Source organism: Cetorhinus maximus, chromosome 27, assembly GCF_964194155.1.
Source record: "Cetorhinus maximus chromosome 27, sCetMax3.hap1.1, whole genome shotgun sequence".
NCBI lineage: Eukaryota > Metazoa > Chordata > Chondrichthyes > Lamniformes > Cetorhinidae > Cetorhinus > Cetorhinus maximus.
In genome coordinates this window covers 18,834,041-18,849,981 of record NC_135905.1, presented here as the reverse complement: position 1 = coordinate 18,849,981, position 15,941 = coordinate 18,834,041, and the positions used below count along the sequence as shown (strand labels likewise).

The following is a 15,941-nucleotide window of genomic DNA, read 5'->3' as shown; positions in this document are numbered from 1 at the left end:
TCTAAATAAGGCCAGCTTGGCATCAATTTCTAACTTAGCTGTGCTCAATCCAGTAGAAATTGAAACATGCCTTCTCACCTGGTTCTGACAAACTACTATAACGTGCTCTGGTTCAGGCATGACATTGTTTTTCTGGACCACCAGAGTGTCTTTCTGGTGACCTGGGAGACGGTAGGATGAGAAGAGCCTGTAGTACTGCTCCATACACAAGGGATGTCCAGCCAGTTGACCACGGGCATATTCAACAGGTAAAGCACGGCTGGAAAACAGATGTGAAAGTAAATGTTGTTTCCAACTCCTCCTGAGGTACCCAACATCACACAACCAATCAATTCACTCCATGTGACATCAAGAAATGACTGAAGGCACTGTATGCAGCAAAGGTTGTGGACCCTGACAACATCTCAACAGTAGTACTAAAACTGATGTTCTAGAATGAGCCATGCCCCTAAGTCAAACTGTTTCAATAGAGCTATCCAGTGACACCTACCAAACAATGTGGAAAATTTCCCAGATATGTCCTGCCCACAAAAGAAAAGACAAATTAATCAAGCCATTACTACTCTATTAGCCCACTCTCAAACATCAGAACAGTAATAGAATGTATCATCAACAGTGCTATCAAACAGCAATAACCTGCTCACTGATGTTCAGTTTGGGTTCTGCTCGGGCCACTTGGCTCCCAACCTCATTAAAGCCTTGGTCCAAACATGGTCAAAATATCTGAATTCAAGAGGCGATGTGAAAGTGACTGTCCTTGACAACAAGGCAGAATGTGACTAAGTGTGGCATCAAGGATCATTAGCCAAACTGAATTCAATGGCAATCAGGGGCAAAATTCTCCACTTGTTGTAGTCATACCTAACACAAAGGAAGATGGTTGTGGTTGTTGGAAACCAATCATCTCAGTCTCAGGATCTCACTGCGGGAGTTCGTCAGGGTAGTGTCCTAGGCCCAACCATCTTCAGCTACTTCATCAATGACCTTCCCTCCACCATAAGGTCAGAAGTGTGGTAGTCTGCTGATAATTGTACAATGCTGAGCACCACTGCATCTCTACTGATGTACCCCTAAGCCGAATATCCCATTTCACTTTAGCCAACTCTGTCTCCACGCCCTCATAATAATGACAATAATGACAACTGCTCTGTACATTAGGATTTTTGTTGATATGCAGCGATCTTTGTTGTCAAATGCTCACTGCCATAGTTTGTAGAAGGCTGAGCTGGCACAACTGGTGTTAGAACCCCTCTGAGATATGACAGCAAGCATCTTTGGCCCCCTTTAAGTTCCAAATTTGTACATTGCCAACGTGCTGAAAACAAAACCTTGGACATTCTCCTCTATCCTATCTCACTCTTTTGCAATGCCTTAAAGATGTGGAACTCAATAGTTCCTTCAGTCATTCCCCACAATCTTCAGACTTTGAAAATGACATCCAGTCACCTAATCATTGCAAACCTTTTTCTTTCAGGCCCTAGCCATACATTATACAAAGACCTTGCTCTTGGCTTCCCATTAGAAGAAAAGGAAACCCACTCCATACATTTTGTCTGTTGTTCTCACTCAATATAAACGTCATTGATGAACCATTACCAAATTAAGGTAAGGCATTTTAAACAAGGAATGTGTTTCACTAAATAATCTTAGGTTTGCTGGAGATCGAAGGAAGGCAAAAAGGCATAATCACTCATGTTAATGAGTTAGGGGATTACAGTATTGAATGGTGTGACTAATACTATTCAATGTTAGACATCCAAATAGTAACAACTTACGCATCTATTACAACTTTGTAATCCAGTATTCCAGAAATGAGACGGGCAGCAAACCTGTAAAGGAAAAAAAAATACTCGTAATGATAGCACCAGGATGAGAATTCCCCAGTTATCATCAGATATACCTAAGTGAAGAAGAATCCAAAAGCACCATTTATTATCCATGAGAATTGTGTCCAACTGTGATTATAGGAGCAATTAGAGTGCAGATTTCACCAGATAACTTGATTTTATTGAGAAGTACAAAATTGTGAGGGACCCGGACAGAGCGGATGGGAAGAGCCCATTTACTTTAGCAGAGAGGTCAGTGACCAGGGGGCATAGATTTAAAGTGATTGATGGAAGGATTAGAGGGGAAATGGGGAATTTCTTTTCACCCAAAAGATGGTAGAGGTCCACCTACCACCCCTGCCTGAAAGGGTCGTAGAGGCAGAAACGCTCAACTCATTTAAAAGGTGTCTGGATATGCACCTGAAGTGCCGGAACCTGCAGGGCTATGGACCAAATGCTGGAAAGTGGGATTAGGCTGGGTGGCTCAATTTTCAGCTGGCGCAGACACGATGGGCCAAGTGGCTTCATCTTGTACTGTAAACTTTCTATGATTCCAACACCGGTTGCTCGTAGGTTCAACACTGAAGCGATGTCCAGCTTTGTACTAAATTAGACTGTTTTAACCAAATTCATGTTAGTTACAACCTTAAGTCCACCAATTCCTATAGGGGAGAATGTGAACTCATTATTACATCTGCCCCATGTCACTCCTGCAAGAAATAACACGGAAAGGAGATTTCCACCAGGTACCGAACACTCTGCCCCATATACAACAGGGAAGTCATTTCAAAAGAGACTACCTTTGGGAACTATTTCTGGATTAACATCAGCAATGAATTCTTGAAAAAGTTTCCTAGTGAAGGCTTCACCAGAAATTGGTCCCAAGTTGAAATTTCCGGGTATTGTTCACAATATCTCCAATATTGGTTGCAATATTAAGGGGAGATGGTAGCGTAGTGGTGATGTCACTGGACTGGTAGCCCAGAGGGGTAATGTCACTTGACTGGTAGCCCAGAGAGGTAATGTCACGAGTGGTTGGTAGTCCAGAGGTCCAGGCTAATGCCCTGGGGACATGGATTCAAATCCCACCATGGCAGATGGTAGAATTTGCATTCACTTTATAATCTGGAATTGAAAACTAATCTCAGTAATGGTGCCATGAAACGATTGTCAACTCACCTTGTTCACTAATGACCTTACCTCTGTCTGGCCTACGTGTGACTTCCGGGCCCATAGCAATGTAGTTGACTCTCAGCTGCCGTCTGAAATGGCCCAGCAAGCCACTTAGTTCAAGGGCAATTAGGGATGGGCAACAAATGCTGGCCTTCCCAGTGACACCCACATCCCATGGAACAATAAGAATATCTCAGCCTCCTGATGGCTGTATTGGAATATTTTGTTACTGTGCGTTATACAGCGCAGCGCATTTCTGCCGTGTTATATGAAGTATGATCGCACCTGAGTTGATCACCCTCATCCTTGAAGTTCTGGCGAGGGAATACCATTCCAGGACTGGAATTTACCACAAGGGCAGCTGGATTGCGTAGATACATGTCGTCCAACCACCATTCGTAAACCTTGGGGAGAAATGGAAAACCTGTTTAATGTCACCTCTGATTCATGGATGTCCCTAATTTCAGAAATGCCTTTGTTTTGAGTAGGTCTAGTTCGTTCCTCGGTTTCAATTTAAATATTAAAGAAATTATTTTTTTGACGCCCGTTCATTCACAAATTTCGAATCGGTGATCCCTAGATTCCATCGTATGGTTCGGATGTTTAGGCAAAATTAAATAACGAACTTTCTATCATTGCAGAATGACCCAATGAAATGCATCTCAGGTCTACTTGATCAACCTAATTAGCGAGGAGCCTTAAAGACATGGGATGGTTTATTGGGAATATCTGCAATCGATGTTAATTTGGCAGCGCAAAACACCAGTGAAACTGACATCATCTGCAACACAGAGGTTGGAACATTTACGTATAACTTTATCAATATAACAGTTACAGTTACTCGCATAGTCTGGCTAAGTGTTTCCTGAGGAAGGAAAACAGGGCATCGGTGTGTTAACCAGATCTCAGTCTGAAGGCGCCCACTTACTTACCCAGTTTACTTTGCCTTCTCTTCGTTTTATCAGTTGTTGCTGCAGAAACTCTCCAACCTCCCCACGGGCGCCAAACCTTTCGACGGTGGCTTTGGTGATTTTGTACTGATCCTCTGTGACCAGGTGTCTCATGCAGTTCAGGTACGTGTCCAGGGTCGCCTGCAGAGGGGGCACAGGCAGCTTGGCCAGCACCTGCGGTACAGACAAACCCGAAAGAAGTAAGGCGGCGGGGGGCAACAGCCGTCTTTAAATCGGAAGCTACTCGGTTAACCGAAACCGCGAGGTTGTTCCTCTATGCTATTTGCTGACAACGCCTTTCGTTACACCAACAACAACTTGCATTTAGAAACTGCCGCCCCCCCCACCCCCCCAAAGTGCCATTTGCATGACAAAGCCGACTTTCTCATTGCTATGAATATTCGAGAGACCTGAGATAGGGTTACTGCCTGCACATTATTTGAGTTGGGTGTCTTGTGTGGCTCGTGGAGGAAGCCTTAAGTCGAAAGTACATTGTACCATTTGAACTCAAACCCTGTGAATGGTTTAGAAATATCCATTGTTCAATGTTACCCTACAATGCTAAACTCTGCCCATTAAATCATCCTTTAGAACTATATTACAATGGCCGTGACAATTAAACTAATGATTTTACGTATTTAACCCCATTGAGTGACGGAAAAACTAAATTAATATTTGACAGGAATAAGAGTCACGCGGACTCGAAACGTTAACTGTTTCTCTCTCCACAGAGGCTGCTAGACCTGCTGAGTTTTTCCAGCATTTTCTGTTTTTATTTCAGATTTTCAGCATCCGCAGGGGTTTGACTAGTGACTGTACCCAGCTTCATTTAAACATAGCACTCAGTTAACATTCGATTACCGAGCTGCACAGGTACAGGACATTGCAGCAGCCACCTGTACACCTGGGTAAGACCGTGAAGTGTGTGTATAAAAGTTATAGTTACATGGCTGTTCCGGCGAGTTTTCGGTCGGATCATGTCCTGGTTGGAATTATTGAGGACGGGCATGGTTCCAGTGTGAGCGCACGATGCCGATGGAAAAGAGACACAAACAACCGGGACACGGGATCAGTGAGCTCCTGCTTTGAACAGATAATGCAAACATTTAGCACTGTATCGATGGATTAAAGACCAGATCACTGCTCGATATAAAAACACAGCAAGGTATTCTCTGCGTCTATCTTTATACCTGTTCCTCGTATCTCTCTGTATGTTGCCTTTCCTCGCATTTAACCTCATTATTATCCACATCGACATGAAAGTAAATTAGAATCTCTGGTCATTACTAACCCGTTCTTGAAATAAATTGGAAAAAATGGCAGAATACCATTTAAGGAAGAGTTACAAAGCGACACTTCCTTTTGAACAGCATTAAACCCATTAAAACCATTCCGCCAACCGAACATCTGCACAGTGTATAATTTGACACAAGCACCTTTCAGTGTCTATATAAATAGATTAAAAGAATGACCAAGAATGCAACTGTAATACCGCTTCAAATAAAACCCTTTCTCGAGGACAGGCGCGCAGGAAAATTCAGATCAATCAACTTTTAAGTGCCCTCCAACTGGGTTACGCACGAATCAAGGGGATCCAACTCTATCGGATTAGAAACTTGAGTATTCTGCAACATTGCACCTGTCCGCACATCATTTTCAGAATGAGCTTTTCGCGCCAATCGTTAACAAACTGGTGTTCACACTTACCGAGGTGTCCACTGCTTCATGAGTTCAGATAAAACGAAGGGAACGGCGGATTCATAGAAATTCCCTGTCCAATCCCATGTTTTGGGAAGCTAGGTTTGGGCTGCGTAGAAAGCTCTCTCAGTCTGCTCGCATTTTCCACCCATTCTGACTTCTTCACTCCTGTTCCTGACGTGCGATGGAACCTGAACGGGGATGTGTGTGCAAACTCCGGTGTACTTTCTCTTAAGCCAGCAGAGCCCTCCCCTTTTCCCTATTCGCCGAGCACTCAAAACGACAGCATCATACGTAGCACCCTATCCATTCATTTGACATTGGGAACTGAAGTGGCCAGAGTCCAGGGGCGGGCTGGGCGACTACTTTGTACCGGCCTTCCTAATATCTAACGCTGGTAATTTGTAGGTGTGTATTTCATAGCTTTTCAGCAATGATCGTTCAGAAGATAATCTAGATAGAATCAAAGAAGGGTACATGTTGCGTTTATTAGGTGGGGTGCCATGAAACAGCCCAATGTGCTCATCCTATTTCAAAGGAAGAATAAAGCAATATGGAGAGGATTGAGCACCTCTCGCTTAGTTTGTAAATGAATTGAAAAGGGATTGTGTGTTGTGTTCGACCGACACATATAAGATATTCGAATTTTCCTAACTTGAAGGGTCTTTCCACTAGACACATTGTCTTGCCGATGAGAAACCCGGAAGCACATTAATGGGAAGAGAGCAGTAATGTAATCGTCCAGAATAACGTGATATTTTATTGGTAATAACCAGGAACACGATAGAACAATCTACTCCTCGCTGCCTCCAATAGATAAGCTTGTAAAAGCGGTGGAATGTTTTCCCCGCGAAAGTTTGCTGGAGATCTGAAATTGGAAGTAATCGAGACTTGAATGTTCTGACATACAATCGCACATTCTCACGTCTACATATTTAGACGTCACTCTCAGTATCAAGTACAGTCTATTCCAAAAAGCAACATGACAATTGATGACTTTGCAAATTTCAAATTTGGCGGATTCATTCAATGCAGAATTCGAGTAACTATGCCGTGTAACCCTGAGAGGTTGCTGAATGTGTGTGTGTAATGAATAATTTCGCGATTGAGAAGTATTGATGAGCTGTTCTAGGTTTTAATGGAAGGTCCTATTATTTTTCACTATAAGACGAAAGAGCGCTGCGAAAGTATAACCCAAGGCGCAGTTAGCAGTAATCCCGCCAATCGTTAGCCAGTGTATTGAACACTAACAAGAGATACTTCCAAACCTCCCTCTTCCATGCTGAAATAGCTTAACACTGGCCTCTTTCTCGATTTATTATATTCTCCACATAAAAATATCACAAGCGAGCTATTCTTTTCGTTTATTGCAAATCTTTATTCATTTTTATAACTTTTCATTGATCTTTTAAAAAAAATGTATTTTCAAAAATGCCGCTTATTCTCAAAGTTTTGAGAGGAAAAAAGAAAACGATCTCCAGTGTTTCTTCGACCGTGGTGAAATTCTGATTCTGACTTTTATAATGGGTGTCGATTGTCTCATGTGTAACGAGTTGCCATTTCCTGATGCGGTCTGATTTATGTGGTCTGCTGGTGAAATCTGGTCATATAATCGTGGTAAGGAGCTCGATGTCGGCTGAGGCAACAATCGAGGTTTCTGTCCAATGTGCTCGAATGCCAGTTGTCGGCGAATATTCGCAGGTTCTGGGGCAGAAGCTGCATCGTGCCACGTTAGCGCTTGTAGAGTAGTTTCTTACCCAAGTCCTTTAAGGTCTCGGCACCCCTGGGCCGACGCAACTTCCGATACCTTGCTTCTGCAAGGATTTTCCCTTTAAAGTTTCAACAGGTTTCAGCTCACATGCCTCACCCGCAGCTGGACCTATTTTTTTTTAGGTCTCCCGGAAAATCGTTGGTTTTGCCTTCCCGTCATCGAATATGTCAGCGGTGCCCAGAGCCAGCAGACCGCCTGGATCGTACTCAAACTCCAATGTGTAGCATCAACTGAAACTTGTGTTTGCACATTGATTAACATGTTGTGCATTTTTGTAATCGTGATTTCCCAATATATGACCGAGAGAGAGCCTGCCTCCCGGTGTTCAGTGAAAAGCTGGGATGGACTCATTTTCATTGATTCATACATAGGATGGTACAAAATAGAAACAGGCCCTTCGACCTATCGAGTTTGTGCCAGCCCTTTAGAACAGCAATCCAGTTTGTCCCACTCCCCGGCTCGTTCTCCCAATCCCTATCATTTTCCCTCCAATTCTCCTTCGAGTATATATCCAATTCCCTTTTAAAGTTATTATGGGGTTTGTTTTCACCGCCCCTGTCAGGCAGCGCATTCCAAATCCTAACCACCCCGCCTTAAAAATGTGTTTTTTCCCCCCCTTCGTGCGGCCTCTGATTCATTTGCCAATCAATGTGTTTCTGGTTTCATAATTGTCTAGGAAAATTCTGACGAATTGAATTGAGAACAATTTCCCAGGTGGATGCAGCAGACTCCCTGTTGCTTCGGTTAGCAACAAGAGATTTTCACGTGTCCGAGAACCAAATAAGATACCCACAGGCTTCCCGTGGGTCATCACAAAGTGATTGTCGTTTCATGTAGGAACATTTATGGTGTGAACGCCAATTCAGTTTGTTCCAACGGGAACGCTGAGCGAGACCGGAATTCATATATTAAAAAAATAGGATACTGAGAATGTTTTAGTTATTTATATATTGGTGGAAGTAGCTGGATTATTTCATTCCCGGTATGTTCACCCACTAAATTGCCAGAAACTGACTTTTTAAAGGCCGGTAAGTTTTCATTTATACGCTGATTTATACGTATTGTACATGCAAAGTGAAAATCTAACTATTTTTTTAAAGCAAGCACAAAATGCGTCACGCTGTGTCGACCTGGTGTCTTAAAGCCGGTGCCGAAGCACAGAGAGCAGTGAATGTGTGATTGGTATGAAAGAGCGCTGATGGCGATTTATTCAAACTCAGTCACCAATACCTTGATCGAGACTTTAATCTGACATTGTATTTATAACATAGCAGCACACAATGGTCCAAATAATCCTATACAGAGATTCATTCTCAGCCAAAAATACACAATCACTTCTGCTTCAATTGATTTCCCCGGGAGAACAATCTAAAGAACATACTTTTATATACAATATTGTGTTTCCCGTCAGATCCCTGAACGTTTATATGACTTTTTTTTTTAAGATACGTACAGCTATTTACTTTATCACACAGATGTACAACCTAAAACTCGAACACACTGATACAATTCGAGCAAATGTTGCACTGGACATCATTTCAATAGATTCGTGATAAATGTAGTTTATTAGAAATGCTGGGTTCTGATTGAATGCAGATCATAATAATCCCATCTTCATCACATTCTCCATTCCCTTAAGACCCATGAAATAAGCAATTACATAAATTATACAAAAGTAATTCACAGCAATGATTACATCAATTCTGGCTTATATTAGACATCTAGTACATCACAGAGGGCAAAGATATGCTGCATTTCATTCACTTATGTCCTTGGAAGGTTCGGCTGCTGGAGGGTGTCGAGGTTAACTGTAATCACTACCCGATGAATCATCTTCGGACAGAATCTGCCCAGTTGGTTTCCTCTCACTCTCGGTGCTATCCAGGATCCCAGCCATGGGATAGCTGCCCGCCGAGCTGCCATACCCTTTCTTACTGGCTTTGCGTTCCTCCATCTTGATGGTGTCGTATAGCCCTTTGGGTCCCTCCTCCAGAAGGACATTTCTCTCGGAAAGCGAGGGTTTCATTTGGCACACGTTTCTGAGTAGCAGGAGGGCAGGGGCGTACAGGACGTTGGCACAGCCCATGCCAAGGTTGAGCTGCACAAAGCCCAAAGTGTGGACAATTTGGCCGGCTACAATAGGTCCCAGGGCATAGGCAACAGAATAGGAGATGTCGGCTATAGCGTATACACTACCATACACAGACACATGACGAACATCTACCAGGAAGGCAAGGGTCGGCAACAGGGCAGTGTCCACTAGGGCTATCCCAAAACACAGGGAGCACAACGGAATGATAAGTTCTTCAAAATTCCTGCAAGCTGGGACTGTACACGAGCTAGCCCCTATAATAACCATGCCTATAGCCCCATAGAACCACTGGTAATTGGGATATTTGGCAGCTAGTTTTACAGTGATATATACACCTAGGATGTGGGGGAAAAATGCGGGCAGCCACGTTAGTCCCATCTGCCACTCACTGGCGTTCATTGTCTGCTTCATCCACTTTGATATGGTGGGTTCCAGGAAAGCTAGAGGGATGTTACAGGTGGTCAGAGCCCCCGCTACAACGGCAATATAAGGGTCGATCATAAGTTTATAGATGGGGCTGCCTTGCGGCATGTTTTCGCGTGTTCTGCTGGCAAAAGGTGTGATGACCGTGAGCAACAGAATACCGTCCAACAGGGAGACAAACGATAGCACGAGGAAGGGGACACTCTTGCCCGCGAACTCGTACAGAATACCTCCAAAGGGGGGCGCCACTAAACTTCCAAAGGAGATGAAAGCCAAGGCGATGCCAAGGGCTGTGCTCCTCTCGGACTCTTCCGTGTACTTGTCCGCGATCATTGCAATCCCTGAGGTGTCTGCAAACGCAGACCCCAACCCTTGCAGGCTCCTGGCCACGAATAACATGGCATAACTTTCGCCGAAGGCAAAGGTAAGGGTGGAGAAGAAGATAATGGTGAGTCCTATGAAGAGCGGGATGTCGCAGCCCACTCGGTCAATGAAAGTGCCAGTCAAGGGGTTGGCAAGTAGCTGAAGGATGGCTTTGGATGCAAAGAGCACCCCGATTTGTATGTCTTCGTTTGCATTCGGGTTCCTGTACAGTATGGGTCTCTGAGTGGAATTGACGATCGAACCATTGGTTCCATTGGAGACTGAAGTGACATAGACCAGTTTATAAGTTCGGAGAGTTTCAAGGTAGTTTGGTATGATTGGCACAATGACCATGTAGAGCATGTTGTCCAATAAGAGGGCAATGCAGACTATGACGAGCAAAATTCTTCGCTGCCGCCGCGGCTCTTGCATTGCCCCGCTAATCTGTTTAGTTCTTTCGCCAACCACGTCCGAAAATTTCACCACCACTGACTTGGCGAGTCCGATTGTCATTTCTGCAGCCATGGCTGTTCACTATGACGGTCCGTGCAAACTTTCACCCACTTGCCTCCACCCACACCCCGCTCCCACCCACCACCCCACCTTTCCAACCACTTCAACAGAACCGAGGGGGTCCCCTGTCACTCTGGCCGGCGGATACTGTAACTGTTACCTCGACATCCTTGTCTGCCTTTTACTCCCGCTCTGTGATTCGGACAGACAGGGTCTTGTCGGTGCATCGCCTCTGCTCCGCGTTCAGGGAGCCAGAGGTCAATTCTTCCAGCCCGTGTGGCTGTTAATCCCTCGCCCAGTCCAGCAAAAACCACAAGGAAAAGATTCTAGTGATTTAGGGAGCGATCAGACTAAAGGAACCTGTGCAGTTCATACCTTCTCCCACCTGGAACATTCAGGCTCCGGCTCCTGCTTGACTGGCGGACGCCGGAGTCGTGGCCCGTTCACCGCGATTGAATCGCATGGTTTCCACCCGCTCGAGTTTTCCAAAGCTTCTGCCAGACTCTTGCTTCGCCCGGTCTGGTTACATCTGAATACGCCCATTATGTTAATTTAACATGTGACCAGATCTTCTCCAATTGCAGCTCCGAGAATGACCCCCTCCCCTCCCTCCCTGACGAAGCGGGGACTCCGGGCTGGGATCCAATGTTGCATCGAAGATGTGCTTTTCGGTGTGTCACCTGGATTTGACTCACCAGATTCCGGGAGAATATCTGTTGCTTTGATACTCAGACAGGGCTGAGAACAAGGGTGACTTTGAACACTTGCAAACTCTTAAGATAATCACAAACTATAAAAGTGGGACAGAGAGACTAGAACTGTTTGTGGCTAGAAGATTAAAAATGGTCAGCGCACGTGGTTTTTGGACGGGGGTCTTAGTGCCTCAGTTTGCCCACAGTCTCCGAGTGTTTGGTCTTTGATATTCATCGTTCAGCCTTTCATTCTCGCTGCCTGGTTGATTAAAAAGGCTGCAGAGAGCGGCAATTCTTGAAAATAGCGGAATATTCGCTACTTGCGCCCTTAATGTTATCATTTTTTTTCTCAACAGCATCTCAGTCACTGCGGCCAATCTCTTCCTGTTCATTCAGAGTAAAACTGTTCACATCAATCCCTCCCCGAGTAGAACTGAAATTCATTTCATCAGCAATCGTTCCCACCTTATCGAATCCATTTCTCAGCCCATCGTTTCATGTTCGCCCTGACTCCGTGGGTCAGAGAAATAGGTCCCCACCTTCCCGAACTGCAACTGGGAGCTGCACCAAACATACTGGAGGTAAACATTACAGACCGAGTCGGGGGGTGGTGGGCAACTGAAGCTCCTGAGGGGGTTGGAGAGGTCTTGACATAATTGGGGCACTGGCAGTTAGTGGAGGGGACACAGTTTACAAAAATGCTCCTTGACAATTGTTTCGTGGTTGGTAAATATCTCAGTTTATTTTATCGGTTTTGTTCAGCCTCTGGGGATGTGTGGCTCTGACGGGGCATTGATTCAGTAACCTTCCCCTCTTCCCCAAAGCCTTCAATTAGCGGGCAGCGCCGAAAGCAGCGATTCTCGCACGAATGCGGCTCAAACTGGCGTTTGACACCAGTGGGTCTACCCAGAATGAAGCACCATAGCTTCGAAACTGTAGTCACTGTTCCAGCCCCCATCCGCTCCATTCACTGGAGAGCGCTCACTGCCGCATTCTCAAACCATCAATTAGGAGCAGGGCGTCGGTAAATTCACATGAATAATAATAGCACTAGAAAGCCACCCTTTCGCTAGTCACTCAGAGTTACAGCTGGACCCCAAAATGTCTCGTCTCGTCTGCAACTTGAGGCCAATTGGTTTGACTACAGTCGGTGTTTGTTTCATAATGAAAAGGGAGCCTCAGAAAGGACAGTCACCCCCACTTTAATTCACGGCTGAGGTCATTCACAAAAAGTTGTGTCCACTTCGGCGGCCAAGAGAGAAAACTTTAGGAATTCATTGCAGGGGCGTTCCATACTTCTGGCCGATACATTTACACTAGAATCACCAGGTTAAGTTGGGCAAAACTGATCCTTTATTTTTTTTCTCTGTTAGGATTTTTGGGAGACAGGGAGGTAGATTGAGACATACAAAACCCCTTCACGCTCCGACTGAAATGGGCTTAATGTGTTATATCAGTTGGAAGATCCAGGACTAGAAAGTGATCAAAGCAACTTCAATCTGACTGATGCAACAAAAATCTACACATTCTGGGAAATGCACGATTTTATTTCTAATGATTCGAGCAACACCCACACAGATTAATTTAATAGTCACTCCGGCTATACTACGCTATAGATTTCTGACCCATTACTTTGACATCCGAAATCAGGAGGTTGTGGGTTTAAGTCCCAATGGAAAGACCCGAGCGTAAAATCCAGTGCAGTACTGGCGAGAACGCTGCCTCCCCAACCGAAGATGAAGCTGAGTCTACCCGCTGGGTTGGAGGTAAAAAAGATCCCATGGCACTATTTCAAAAGGAGGGGAGGGGAGGGAGGGGTCCCGGCGTCCTGGTCAATATTTATCTCTCAACCAACACCACTCATTATCTGGTCGCTGTGACATTGTGGGATCTTGCAGTCCGAAGATTGGCCGCTGAATTTCAGCGCAGTGACCACACTTCAAAAAGTACTTCACTGGCCGTAGAGGGCTTTAGGAACTCCCGAGGTGGTGAAAGTCGCTATATAAATGCAAGCTATCTCTTGTACTTTTTGCGGCCGTGCCTGGAAAAAATCAGTTTGGCAGAGAGAAAGGGCCTGAAACTAACAGGGTAGCTGGCGACGGGATTGAATCCACGGGACACTTTGTATAATGTCAACAGGTTTAGTACTTACAGCAGCTAGAGGTACCTCTGATCAGCGACTGGAACACACGCAGCTTTGATACACGGGGAAAGCAGGGGCATATTTATATATTGTATAGGTACATGTCTTTGTATTTTTATGTAATTAATTCCCACATGTACAGAGACACAAACATACGCCATCATAAACACAGCAACACGCAGATATGAATCGATACACCCTTTTGGAACCACTAATACCCGACAAGCAGGCGTGTATACACATGCAGACAGATGCAGACAAATTGCTAACACCACCCAAGTGCTGAAGCACCCGTCCAGATGCAATCAGCTGAACACTGCCTTTCGAAGTCTAGAAACGGTAATGACCACGGCTGCGTTTTGTTTTCGGGCGTAATTGGCACTCGGCGGTTTGGTGTGCTCAATGTGACTTCAGTTTGTTTTGATTTTCGGATTGACTCAATGTAAAGGACAATCTACTGCAGTTACGCATCAGTTTTAATCAACTATTCTGGCCAATTTACTTTGCAAAATGGACTTCATTGGCATCGCAGCCTGCCAAAAGTAGCTTCAGCTTTTGCATTTCTCTGGATCCAGCAAATGACTTCTGGCGTGAGACTCAGATAGGTCAAATAAATGTGCATAAATAGTATAAATGTTTCTGGCGGTCATTAAATTTGAGCCCTTTTCATTTTCAAAATCGAACATTTTAAAAGACTTGGCATTGTGTAAGGCAGGAGATGACTCAATAAATTAATTTCCTTTTTTTTTTGTCCAGCCATTGATAACAGGCGATTGAATTATGACAAGGGGTCTATTAGCTAGTGCATTTTAATATCTATATGTCCTTCTGTGGTAGGAACTGACTCAAGTCTGAGGCAAACAGTTGGCAGAAGATCTCATTGTGCAATAAGGTTTAACGTTTCACCTTGGATATGGGGTGTGAGCAGGATTACTTGTCCGTCAGTTAAAACACATTCCTTACACCAAAGGCTTGTTATGAAACAACAACTGAAATTTAAAAAAGTTTTGCTATCACTTTTAACTCGAATTTCAAATACACGTTTGGCAAATTAGTTCAGAGCCTTTCTTTGCATTTTTCCTCCACCTTATCCTATACTAATACCAAATAAATTTTAGTAATTATTCCACTTTTATAAAGACGTTCATCAGGCAACAGAAATTACCTCATTTACCCAATAAGTAATGTATATTGCCTGCCCTTCACTAGCGAGGATGATTGTCTTCCATGGGTCTGAATGGCTGGTGAGGCCTATTCAGGATCTGCAGACTTTATGAGATGTAGGGTATTTGTTGTCCTGTGGGATGTCGGGTTGTTTGTTAACAGTTCGAGTCATGGCGTTTTTTTTTACGCTTTTGCTTTTTCTCTTCACTTTATTGTCGTTGGGTCGCAAAATGGGATCCTTCCCACAGGCCCTGCCACCAACTGGTTCAGTCCAAGGAGATGGTCTCCCAGGAGTTGATGTCAATGTTGCATTTCTTCATATCGCTTTCAGCATATCCTCGAAGAGCTTGGTGCATCCACCCTGACTGAGCTGGGAGAACAGGACCTGCTTTGGGAGCCTGGTATCTGACATCCAAACTATATGACCAACCCAACGAAGCTGATGGCAGATGATCATAGCCTTGATGCTTGTGGAACCTGCTTGTGAGAGGACACTGATGTTGGTGCATCTGCCCTCCACCTAATATGTAAGATCTTCCGCAGGACGCATTGATGGTATGTCTCCAGCGCCTTGAGTTGCCTCCTGTACATTGTCCATGTTTCAGCTCCGCACAGTAAGGTAGGGATCACAACCACATGGTAGACCATGAGCTTGGTTTCAGTTTTGATGTCGCGATCTTCAACATTCACTTCCTCAGGTGGCCAAAGGCTGCAGATTTCGGGTGATGCTGGATTTCTTCATCAATATCACTGTGACAAATCTCTCACTTATCATAACCCAAGTTAAAATTTATGCTTTGATAAGGCAATTCCTCCTTCATTTCAAGCTTCCTGCACTTCCTACAGTAACATATGTTTTCCCTATTTTATGAACTTATTATACGTAGTTGTTTATATGACTTTTCCTCTTTTATTGCATCCAGGATGCAAACATACACACTACTACAGGCCCTTCCTCCTTGATTCAGTTTCCTTCTGTGTTGAAATCACATGGTATAGTTTCTACTTAATTTATTTTCCCCAAGATTTCAAAATTATGTAATTCCTCTTCACCTTCAATCTTCTCTCCCTCTTAAAAATCTTCAGAGGTTTACAATCCAAAGTTCAATTCTTCTATTCATTACTTCCCGATT

The 15,941-nt window shown here is 44.3% G+C and overlaps 2 protein-coding genes across 2 annotated transcripts in view; both read right to left on the bottom strand.

The window, feature by feature from the left end:
• The window catches only part of chata (choline O-acetyltransferase a), a 30,912-nt gene extending 25,066 nt beyond the window's left edge, over nucleotides 1-5,846 (bottom strand). The window contains exons 1-6 of the mRNA XM_078530840.1: nucleotides 5,657-5,846; nucleotides 4,896-5,029; nucleotides 3,932-4,123; nucleotides 3,285-3,403; nucleotides 1,776-1,829; nucleotides 79-259 (exon numbers count right to left, since the gene is read on the bottom strand). Coding sequence (XP_078386966.1) covers nucleotides 79-259; nucleotides 1,776-1,829; nucleotides 3,285-3,403; nucleotides 3,932-4,123; nucleotides 4,896-4,958 — 609 coding nt within the window. The 5' untranslated portion in view covers nucleotides 4,959-5,029; nucleotides 5,657-5,846. The remainder of the gene's footprint in view (nucleotides 1-78; nucleotides 260-1,775; nucleotides 1,830-3,284; nucleotides 3,404-3,931; nucleotides 4,124-4,895; nucleotides 5,030-5,656) is intronic.
• Nucleotides 5,847-8,651: 2,805 nt separating this feature from the next.
• On the bottom strand, nucleotides 8,652-10,860 carry slc18a3a (solute carrier family 18 member 3a). Its single transcript, XM_078531046.1, has one exon. The coding sequence runs from the start codon at nucleotides 10,819-10,821 to the stop codon at nucleotides 9,223-9,225; it is 1,599 nt and encodes a 532-aa protein (XP_078387172.1). The 5' UTR covers nucleotides 10,822-10,860; the 3' UTR covers nucleotides 8,652-9,222.
• Between the last annotated feature and the right edge of the window lie 5,081 nt (nucleotides 10,861-15,941).

Excerpts from the sequence above, each read along its gene's own strand:
- slc18a3a (XM_078531046.1), bottom strand. The coding sequence starts at position 10,821 with ATGGCTGCAGAAATGACAATCGGACTCGCCAAGTCAGTGGTGGTGAAA.